The 11735-nt window shown below is 39.3% G+C and overlaps 1 protein-coding gene across 1 annotated transcript; it reads right to left on the reverse strand.

Moving 5' to 3' along the window:
- Window positions 1-1732: 1732 nt before the first annotated feature.
- LOC128862751 (WD repeat-containing protein 81) lies at window positions 1733-11163 on the reverse strand. Its single transcript, XM_054101457.1, has 8 exons — window positions 10261-11163; window positions 9013-10150; window positions 7121-8949; window positions 6150-6989; window positions 5915-6090; window positions 4959-5840; window positions 2478-3073; window positions 1733-2404 (listed from the first exon to the last, which is right to left on the reverse strand). Exons 1-8 carry the CDS (start codon window positions 10865-10867, stop codon window positions 2170-2172), a joined length of 6303 nt encoding a protein of 2100 aa, XP_053957432.1. The 5' UTR covers window positions 10868-11163; the 3' UTR covers window positions 1733-2169.
- Between the last annotated feature and the right edge of the window lie 572 nt (window positions 11164-11735).

The raw sequence follows: 11735 nt of genomic DNA on the forward strand, positions 1-11735 counted from the left end.
CCGTTCAAGGACTTCCACTTTAGCAGTATTTCTCAAAAATTCATGGGGAATATTTTATGTAGTTACAATACAACAGTAGCGGCAGAAGGAAAATATAAGTATAGTTTGGGGGAAAATAAATCCATTATTTTGCCGATAGATGGCGGTAGTGATCGATATCTCGATCAACAATTTAAAGTTTATGCTCATACTAAAAAATTCTTTAGCTGTTTTCGGTACATTTTACAGTTTTTCTTTGATAAAGGCGAAAATGCAAGCCAGGCCGCTAAGATTGTTAATGGTGTCGACACTATAACGGATAATTACTTGCAATTTTGATTTCGACGATTCCGTTTAGGCATTTTTGATGTTAAGGGGTTATACGCAGTTATGAAGCAAATAAAAGACGGGTTGTCAAGGATTTATCCTGAAGAAACTTCAGAATATTTTAATTTGAAAATTTTTGGCGGTTATAAAAGCATCCTTTAAGAACGTAACAAATTTTTTTATTTATGAAAATGTTGATTATAGAGCGCGCTGCAGGCGATTTCTGGAACCTCCTTTAAAAAAAGACGATTTACGGTGTACATCGTAACTCAGGATTGGATTATCTGAAATCAAAAAACCAAACAAATTTTGTTAATATATTAGATTATCTAGTAAATAATCGTTCGGCTAATCAAAATAGTGAATTTTCACAAAATGGCAGCTTTTAAAAGAAATGATTTCGATTTTTACGTTAAAATTTGGCCGTAAATTGATTATAAAATGAAAATAAGTATCAGATTTACAAAAGGAACGATTAATTACTAGAAAATGTATCTTTAAAGATTGAGTTGAAACGGTTGACCGATCAAACAAGCCGTTTTCGAGATATCGTGTACACCGACTTGAAAAATGCCGTTTTGAAAAAAACACGTTTAAAGTTTCAATATCTACCTTAAAACGTGCCGAGGCATCTCTACATATTTAGGTATAACTCCGAAAGTATTGCTTAGATCTACTTCAAATTTCGTGCGTATACTTTTGAATATACATATGTACATTACAAAAATGCAATAAAAAAAACAGTTTTTTTGAAAGTCATAACTGCGTATAACCCCTTAAAGAAAATGTGGATAATGGCAATAAAATCACAGAAATAATCGAAGTTCACCGGCATATTAGTAGTCGTAGCATCGTCCAGTAGTATCGACCATAAACAGCTTTAAGCCATTTACGCAAAAATAATGGATTTCTTCTTCCCCAAACTAATATTATATGAAAGCTAATTTTGAACTACTATTAGAAAGAAAACAACTCAAAATGTCGGATAGTCACTACGACAGACAATGAAGACTTTACAATTACGTTCTGGTTATTGTAGCAGGTTAAACTCCACCTATCCAGAATCAACCCCGACATACCAAACCTATGTCCAGCATGTGAAGGCACCCGCACGACACTAACCATCTTTCCACATGCTCCTTCAAACCAACTCATCTAACACCCCTCTCCCTCTGGACCCAACCTGTCGCAAAAGCAAGTTTCTTGGGCCTACCGTTATATGAGCTAGACGAAGACGGCCGGTGATTCACAGTGCACTGACAGGGTTTATTATTGCTGCTACAACAAGAACAACCATGAAGTCTTTAGCAACTGACTTTTTCCCCCGACTATTAAATTTTGTTCAGGGAGCAAAACAAAGTAGCTTTAAGCTTATAAGTAAGTGCCCAAGAGCTAAAAATGTATGTATAAATATATGTCCTTAAGTAGTTTCACCTCTAAGCCATTATTAAATGGTATACTTGTATATTTTTTCTTGCGTTTCTTTTATAGATTAACATATATTACACTTGCACTATATTTACTTACAGTTAATAGCCTAAAGGATGTGTGCCACCCTCGCATATTAAATGGAACTAAGTGGAATGTTTACACAAAAACTTTTTAAGTCAATATCAATTTTTACGTAAAATATGTAGTTATGTTTACTAGAATATTGTGTACAGAAATATGGTATCACCTTTGAAGTCAATAAACTAATAATAAAATTGCATTACATATTTGATTACTATTACGCTTTGAATTGTGCGCACAATATACATAAGCACTTACATATGTATGTGTGCACACATTCAGGTGCTACATTTTTAGTTATTTTTATTTTGTAAACTAATTACGTTCTGGTGGATTTAAAACATTTACAAACTAACATAAAAGCACAATATTCCCACTTTCATTGCCGGCCAAAAATGTGCGATTCAAAGGCAATACCGCCAGAGAGGTCAGCACACCACGGAATGTCTCAGCGCGCAGCTTTGTTACTGTGTGTATTGCGTGGGAGCTACCAATGTCTGCATAAATACCAACACGATTTCCTGTGGTAGCATAAACCAACTCTGAACCGATGGTTTGAAGGAAGTGAGCGGGTTCGGCGGGTGGTCTGCAAGCAAAGACAATACAGAATAATATGATGAAAATATTGAATAAAGTGAAAACACGGAAAAAAAACTTACTTCATTTGGTAATGTAAAATGCCATCCGTTGCATGCCATACTGCCAAACTGTGATCCAATGCCGAACTGATGAGTTGCTGATCATTTGGTGCCGCCAATTGCAGTAAATCGCATTCCATTGGGCGCCAAGCGTTCAAAATACAACCTGTACGCGTATCCAACATAACAATGCTGCCCGAGGAGAGTCCCACGGCGAGCCAATTGCCCGATGGGGCGACCGTTAAACAGCGCACTGTTGCATTGCCTTGCGTGGCAGCGTTGCTCACACGCCATTCATTTACATATTGCATGCAACGAGAATCAATTATTTTCACCGACGACTCAGCTGTGCCAGCCACTATAAGTGGGCTCGGTGAAGGCAGTGCTTTAACTACGGTTATGGGATTGTGTTTGGGAGCATCTAGCACACCCAGTGGGCGTCCAATGAAGGGGTCCCAGATATGCACACCCGAATCGCAGGAGATCACAAAACGCATGGCCTCCAGGAAGGCGAGTGAGTTTATAGATTTTTTGTGTGCTGTGTATGTGAATTGACAAGAGGTCGTTTTACGTCCGTCGCCTTCGCTGCGTAGTGACCATAGTTTAACGGTTTTGTCCTGAAAAGGGCATGCAAAGTGTATTATTTCATTTTAGTTTTTGCGGCTAGAAAACAGAAATATTCTATTTCTTGGGGCTAATTCTGCAAGGAAAAGTAGAAGGCAAACGAGGCATAGGCAGAAAACAACTATCCTGGCTGAGAAATATAAGACATTGGACTGGAATCGGCAATGTAGGAACTTTATTAGAGACAGCGAGAAATCGAGACCTTTATCATGAAATTATAACAAATTTATATTAAACGTAAAATATTTTTGCAATTCGATATTTAATTGTAATATATATTATATAAATTGTATGATCGCCTATATTCGGAATCGAATTGGCAAATAAAGAAGAAGAAGGGGCTAACTAAAATCTGCTTTTATTTGCATACAAAAGTGGAAAATATTTGTTAAAAATTTGGCTTTATCACAAACAAAAAAAAAAAAATGAAAGAAGACCCAAGATTTTATCTGAACAAATATTAAAAAAATATTAACAAATTAAAAAAAAAAAATAAGTATCAATAAACATTAAAAACAAAAAAATTAAAAATAAGTATTTAAGAAAAAATTAACAAATATTAAAAAAAAATTTTATCAAATATTTAAAAAAAAATATTAACAAATATTTAAAATGCAATAAGTATTAATTAATATTAAAAAAAAATTAACAAATTAAAAAAAGTATTTAAAAAAAATTAGCAAATATTAAAAAAAAAATATTATCAAATATTTAAAAAGCTATTACCAAATGTTAAAAAAAAATATTAACAAATATTTAAAAAATATATTAACAAATATTAAAAAAAAAAATATTAACAAATATTAAAAAAAAAAAAATAACAAATATTTTTCTTAGAATAAATTAGTTGGGGGGAAAAGGAATCGCAAATTGTTTAAAATTGTTTTATGGACTTTAGCTCCTGGGCGATGGCACGACTACTAACATGCCGGTCAACTTCGATTATTTCTGTGATTTTATTGGCATTATGGAAATTTTCTATAACATCAGAAATGTATGATCGGAATCGACGAAACCAAAATTGCACGTAATTAGCTGTTCAGCGGCCTGAAGTCATTTTCGCCTTTATCAAAGAAAAACTGCACGAAATTTTCTCTTTGTTGATTTCCATTGTTAACACCCTGTAACTCACAACTGGATGGAACAAACAAAAAACAGCAAACGAATTTATTTAGTGTGAAATGTCATCGTGACAACGAGCATAAACTTTAAATTGTTTGACATTGATCACTTCAGCCATCTACCGACAAAATAATGGATTTCTTTTTGCCCAAACTAATATAATGCCACAGTTAATTTAATAATGAGGCAAGAAAGGCAATCAAAGGAATAATGATTAGACAAAAATATACAAATACCACAAATGATGTATTGAAATTTATTAATTAATAGTTTGCTAATCCCAATTAATTATTTCAAAAATTATTTTTATAGACTTTAGCTAAAAAATTATCAAAACATTCGCATTTAAAAAAAGTTATGCTGCTATTAACTGTTGTTGTTGTTGTTTTTGCAGCAGCAAAAATATTGCCCAAACGTGTACGGGGAGTGCTGCTGAAGTGACAGTCCTTGGCCGGATATAGGTATAGTATATTCGAGTCGTAAAACCGACTGTCGGGGGAACGTAACTGTTGTTGTCTTTTTGTCTCGCTGTTGTCGAAACTGTAGCTGAAGAGCAAAGTTCGATGTCATGTCTCCGTTTTAAAGTCAATCTAACGAATAGTTCTAACAGCAACTGTTTTAGTTAAATCGAAAAACTACTGTATATTGATAATGAAGTTGGAATAGAATATAGGCAACGGATGCTAAAGGATTTAAAAGTGCGTACATATCGAATTTAAATTAATTGCTGTCTGACATGTTTATTTCTGCGCTTACCTTAGAGGCCGACAAAAAGCTGTTTTCGTTGTCCAATGCCAAAATCGAACGCACCGAATTCGTATGGCCCGCAAACGATTGCAATTTTATCTGCTTCAAATTCAGCATTGTATCCTTGTCAGAACGACTGATCTCGTGCCGCCAGTAAGCTAACCAATTGCCCTTCAAATGTCTCGAAGTTGGTATTTGTTCGAATTTATAAGCGACCATATCCAACACCTCCATGGGACCAACTTCTTGTTGCGATTGGTTGGCTGCGACCGCTCCACTGACCACCTCAATGCGATTACCAATAATGTTCGTGCCAAAGCTATTGGCCACAGACGACTCAAGCTCCGTCAAATTATCTTTACTCTTCGATGGACTATCGACCGTGTCGTTTGATTTAGCAACGTCGGTTTGCAACGATTTGTAATTGGGTTGCTCAAATTCATGACAAAGTGTTAAAATAAATTCTAAATTGCAGATTGTACGTTGCATTATGGCCTCACCCAGAAAACGCAAGAACGACAAGTAAGATATATGCGCAAGTGCTGGACTAAACACGTCGCGTAGCTCTTCACGTTCGCGACTGGAATTTGCGCCGTCTTCAGCTGATACGCCACTTATCGGTGGTGATATCGCTAGTGAGCTGCTAGTGGGATTTACAAAATTCTCTCTTATACCAAATGCCTTATCGAAGATGAGAAAGAATGGACGAAGTGCTGGAATGCATAAATGCTCCTTAGACATATCAGGACCGATACGTACGCAGAGCGTATAAACTGCATCCAACCATTTACGCGCCAATACCGAGCGTCCCAAATAGCCACTGGGCATGAGAAGACGTGTAGAGCCAAGTATACGCACTATTGGTAGCAATATGCTGATGAGTATTGTTTCCTATAAAATTGTGCAAGTAAAAAAAGTTGTGAAGGGAACACAACCGTTTTATTATTTTAAATATTTGAGCATACCTTCAAATGTTCCATTAGTGTGGCATCTATCAAACAAGGCACCAAGTACTTGAGTAACTGTAATGTACTTATAATAGCGCCCTCAAGACTGGCTGTTATGCGCTTTGCGCCCAACCCAATCAATTCGCTTATGTGTGGAAAGTACTGCATGAGTATGACCTCCTCGCCGAATAAGGCTGTGTTAAAATCGCAATAGTACATAATCTTAAAGATCAAAAAAGCATTCACCACCTACCGGCTATGGACATTAGACACTCCAGCACACGCGATGCGCTCCGATCACCCACTACACGCGCATCGGCCATGGAGAAATAATTTAGATTACCCATTTCTGCTTGCTCACCCGTTTCTGGCAACAAATTCTCTTGACCAACATAACACAGTGACAGCATCTTCAGCAGATTGCGTGTAATGTAACGCGAAGTTAGAGATGGTCCCAGACGGTGGGCCAGCCACATCAAACTTTCCGCACTCATCTCTGAGATGCGATTATTTTGAGCTGCCTTAGCCTCAGACATTTTCGATATTACCGAGGCTTGCAGTGAGTCCAAAGCAACTTGCGATTGCGTTTCATCCGCTTCCACCGTCGTCTTTCTGCTTTCAGACAATAGCTTTTTGTCACCAACAATTTGCTGCGACTTCAATTGTTTTTGTTCCTCCTCCACTGCTTGCGTGATAATCTCAAAAGAATCAATGCTTTTGCGTGAGCCAATATCACAATCGATGGTGTTTAGTTGGTAGCTGCGCCTTATGGCGTTGGCAGGTATTTCGATTGTCGGCGATTTGGGGCCAAGTTGTGCGGTGGGCGAATCATTTGCGCACTGGCTGCTCAACGACACCTTATCGGAATCTTCCAGAGATGTACTGGAGATTTTTGAACCGTAGAAAATCTCTGAAATTGCTATTTTTTCTAATGTTGCATCGCCTTGACTGTAATCCTCCTTGGCTTCTTCAGCAGGCGCAGGGCGCATGTCAAAAGAGTCAATTGACTTATTTTCACTGGTGCCACAATTCGAGACGTGATCAGAGTTGGCATCATCGTCAAAGCTGAAAACATCTTCGACTTCCTGCTTCACTGAATTGGTAGCAGTGAAATAAGGAGAGAAGTTAAAGTCTAGTGTAAATGCATTTGAAGAACTGGTTTTTTTCTAAGTTTCTCAAAATTATAATTCTCTTTGTGATCTATAGGCTATTTCAACTACTTACCCGGTACTTTCATCTGCAGCGTTGCATCATCAACACTTACATCTCCTTCCTCCGTCGACATTAACGTTAAAGAATATTCTTCCTCCGTAGAATTATAATTCAAGTTCCGGCTCGTTCTTCGACTGCCGCCACCTCCACCATTTGTTGAGCTGTGATAATGGAACCCATTACCATCTTCTGGCTCCTTATATCCCCCAACAGCCTCAATAAGTGGCGCAATAAAATTGTGTAGAAAACATTTCAATCCGAAGCGTACAATTAAACGCAAAAGAAAACTGTGGTGGTAAAGCTTTACCGACTTCCGTGACTTAAAGGAGCTGCTCATCGAAAATCGCAACTGCCCACCGGATGAGCTATTTGCATCCGCACTACGTGTGCGCACCGAAATCATGCCGCGTTCAAAGCTTTCCACATCGTATAATTTCATAATTGGCAATAACAGGTACTTTTGCGTATTAACAATGCCGAGCGCTTGCGCAACTGGATCGAATAAATTCCACGCAGTTAAAATCGACGTCTGCTCATCCAACAGCAGATCGATTATATGCGGTAGCAGTAGTTCCACGGGAGAAAATTGCTCATATCCAATTGGTTCCAGCAATCGGCCGATGTATGCACAGCAGGACATCACCTTACACTCGGCTATTTTACGTTCGAAGAGTACCCGCTGGCGATCCATGTCGGTGTATTTCGCGCAGTCGCGGCCATTGCAATTGAAATGTGTACACAACTCCAGTAGTGAAGCGTTAAAATCGAATTGGTGCAACGCGCGTATGAGCGCATAGGTAGGATAAAAATTGGCGGGAAAAGGTATTAGTTGGTTAGAGAAAATTGGCTCGAGTAATTGTGTAGCTGTTGGGGGCGGCAGCCCCTTTTCGGTGACCAATTCAGCGCGCTGCAATTGCAGCAGCTGGGCGACAACGTAACGCAAACACTTTGGTATATCTTGACTGTATAGTTTAGCTACGGTGCGACACGCTTGCAAACGCTCTTCGATGCCGACATTGACGCCGTTCATGAGCATTGCGCGTAGGCGGTGCATAGCGAACAGTTCCACAATCAGGCAACCGAGCACTTGCAACTCACGCTCGCGTTTCTCAGTTAGCAGCTGCTTAATTGAGCGTTTCTTTAGAAAATTTGGACTTGGCGCGAGCAAGCTTTTGGGCTTCTGTTTATTTTGTGTTATGGTCGGCTCAGCAGGATTCGTTGTACCTTCCACAAAAAGACGATTTGTAAAAGAGTTCTCCGAGAAGTGCGCTTCAAACAACATATCGCTATAAATAATTTTTTCCGAAGTATTTGTCGCAGCCTTTTGTTTTGGAAATGTGCGGGCGAAAAAAAGCTCCATTGTTTCCAGTGACTGGAGTAATGCGCTTGGGTTGTAATCTTTCGGCAAGTCAATAAAATTAGTGCTAGGATAAAAACTGGAACTGTGTGTCATGTCGCCAGCAGCGTTGCTTGTACGCAGAGACATACGCGGCGAAGATGATGAGCCACCCGTACGACGTAGGGAAGTAGTTGCAGCTATAGGGTCTGTTTCAAGCGCAATGGATGGTTCGTTAGCATTGAGATTCTCTGTGCTCTTAGCAAGTCGTCTAGACTCGTGAGGACGCAGCGTGGAGTTGGCGGAACGTGGAGAACGCGGCTGTGCATGGAGCTGGTTGAGTCGTGGTGGCGTTTTAATAAACCACGATGATGGAAAACGTTTAGTAGGGTGTGGTGTGGTGAAAAGTTGCACAATACCACGCTGGCAGAGCTCTTTGTGCTGATCGACCAAACTGAGACACACATTTTTCGACTTTACAGCAGCCTTACCAGATAATTTGTAGCTGTAGAGGTAATAAAAAAAATATAATCGAAAGAAATCTTATAACAATTTATCAGATACTCACCCAAAATTGAGATCTATCCAGTGCTGCAGCCGTTCACTGACATATTGAGACTCTAAAGCTTCTCGATGCTTTGCAATGAAATCTTCGGGACAGGAGGCCCACGCGGGTACCTCCAAGTCTGGTAGATCTTCATGTATGCTCTTAAAAATCATTGGATCAGAGTAGAATTCCGGTATGCATTCGTCTGGCGTCCATTGTTGCAAACGTTGTATTGATGCCGGATATTCCGCAGGCACCCAAATCGGGCGCACATGCTGGCAGAGTACAGGTTGTGGTGTGCGACGCGCCATATAAACAAAGTATGTGATTTCTGAAAGAAAATCCGACACATGATGTGGCGCTTGAGTGCTTACACCAACCACAGTGGCGGTATTTCCAATCGTGTTTACCCCTTGATGTGTGGCGTGTGAAAACATCAAATCTAAATGCACATCTCCTTTGTTGAGACGATATTTGCTTTTAGTCAAATCACGCCAGTTCAGTCCATTGCGTGCTGTAAAATCAGTCACCCATGGCATTATGTGATGATAGGCAGGGTTATTCAGACTTCGGCCAGCAGCATTATTCAATATGGTTAGGTAATCATAATTGGAAAGTTGACCATTGCACCACATCTCACAGTATTCCCGCAGTGTAAACTGTTCCAAGTCGTAGGCGAACTGCAGATCGAATTTGGTGTTGCTCGAGCAATCCGCAGTGTCGTCATCTTCGCCGCCATCGTCATTCGCATCGCAAACAAAACTTCCATTTTCGTTTTCCTCCAATGCGGCAGAAATGTCGCCATCCGCACCGTGTGCCGTCTCGCTGGGTGAAGCCGCATGCTCATCAATATTGTGCCGTAGTATGCAAGATTCCAGCCGAGGCAGCACTTGTATCCAGAGATTCTCACGCACCATTATGTCATGCAAACGTATATCACCCAAAAAGTGTCCACCCTCTTGTAGCGCCTTTGAAAGCTGTATGATTTGGTAAATGATGAAGAGAGATTTGTTGTAAGATTTACCCAATATGGATGGTGAATAGGTAATGCAGTCATAGAGACTTGTAACGATGGCAGGCGGATAAAACAAAACGCAGAAATGTGTTGAAGTCTCCACTGTAATGAGAGCGGGCATAATATTGGCATGACACTCCGGTCCTGTAAAAATTAAAGGAAGGTTAATAATAGTTTAAAGTTACAGGCACTACGGCAAGAATTCACACCATTAAGGTAACTAAATAGTTGAAATCAAGTACATATCGCCTTACCGGTTACGTCTTCTGTAACCACACTCCCAATATTGTTTCCGCTGTCCAGCCCTTCCCGCAGTCGGTCTATCTGACAATGTATGACCGGGCAGTTGTATACGCGCTGTATCACTTCTTTCAACACCACATCATAAAATGTCAGATTACATGCAGTAGGTGAAGTGAGCATTTTGCCTGTTGTTCCAGAAGCTTTTGCATACTTTACATTAGCACCTGGATAGCGTTTGTATGCAGCCTCCCAAAGATTTTTGAAATTTGTGCTGGTCACATAGGCTAATGCTTGAGAGTAAGTGAGCGGACTGTTACCCCCACCTTCTCTGAGCGGGTCTATGCCCGCATCGCTGGTTTGCCGTTGCAATGGAAATACTCTTAAGTTTGGTTTCTTCGGATAAGTTTGCAGCAATATGCGTGTCCATGGATGATCCAAAGGACCACTTGGATGGGCACGTCTATCCAGTTTTGGCCATATATTAAACGGAGCAATCTTGCGCCGCTGTTCCAAAGATTGCAGCCATTGCTTGTCGCAAATCAATTGGTAGCGTCCCGACACATTGGTTTCGCACAAATGCTGTATATTTATGCCAATTTCATTACAAAGCGTGTCCATTTTTAATCTTAATATGAGCGTGGTGCTTAAAACTATAACATTTTTTTTTATTTGCGAGCACAAAAATTTAGCAACACTTCGCTATAAAACGACGTAACGCTGGCCGAACGACACGCTGAATAACCAATCTTCTAATTACACACTTTCACAATTTCACAGTTCCACAAAGATTTCACATGTTCTTTTATTTGGAGGTCAATTAATTTTGATAATTGGTAAAATTGTTATAAGAAAACAAAGAGAGCTATGTTACGTTCTGCGGAGAAAGAAAATTTGCGATTTATTGGATGCGATTAATGTGGATTGGAGACGATCGCCAATATTTTATCGATGACATATCGATTAATTTATATACGCGTTTGCTAAACTCGCTGGACTCGCTTTTTAAATAGCGACTTAAAAATCTATATGTTGGGGCTTGCTACAACGTCACGGAATCTGTTTTCGAAGCATTTAATATGTAAAACAAAAGTGAGTACTTCAATGCCCATTTCATTACTTGGACTTATCGGTTAAATAAATACATCATCTCTAGTGCCAATCAGCTGTCTGAAAACACATAAACACAGGATGACACAAAGACTCAATACAAAAATACTTAACTCGTGCGTGAGCATCAATAAAAATGAAATTTCACTTCGGCAGTCGGTTCTACGTAACCGGAACGACCCGAATTTATATCCGGCCAAGGACTGTCACTTTAGCAGCATTCCTCGTATATGCACGGGGAATGTTTATGCTGCTATAACAACAACAACATATTTCACTTTGAAAATATAAATTTCAAAATACTTGCAAGTTTTAAAATAAAATAATAAAAAAATAAACGACTTTCCTGAAAAGAATTTATATTTACTAAAAAAAGGTT

Source organism: Anastrepha ludens, chromosome 5 (genome assembly GCF_028408465.1).
Source record: "Anastrepha ludens isolate Willacy chromosome 5, idAnaLude1.1, whole genome shotgun sequence".
NCBI classification, from domain to species: domain Eukaryota; kingdom Metazoa; phylum Arthropoda; class Insecta; order Diptera; family Tephritidae; genus Anastrepha; species Anastrepha ludens.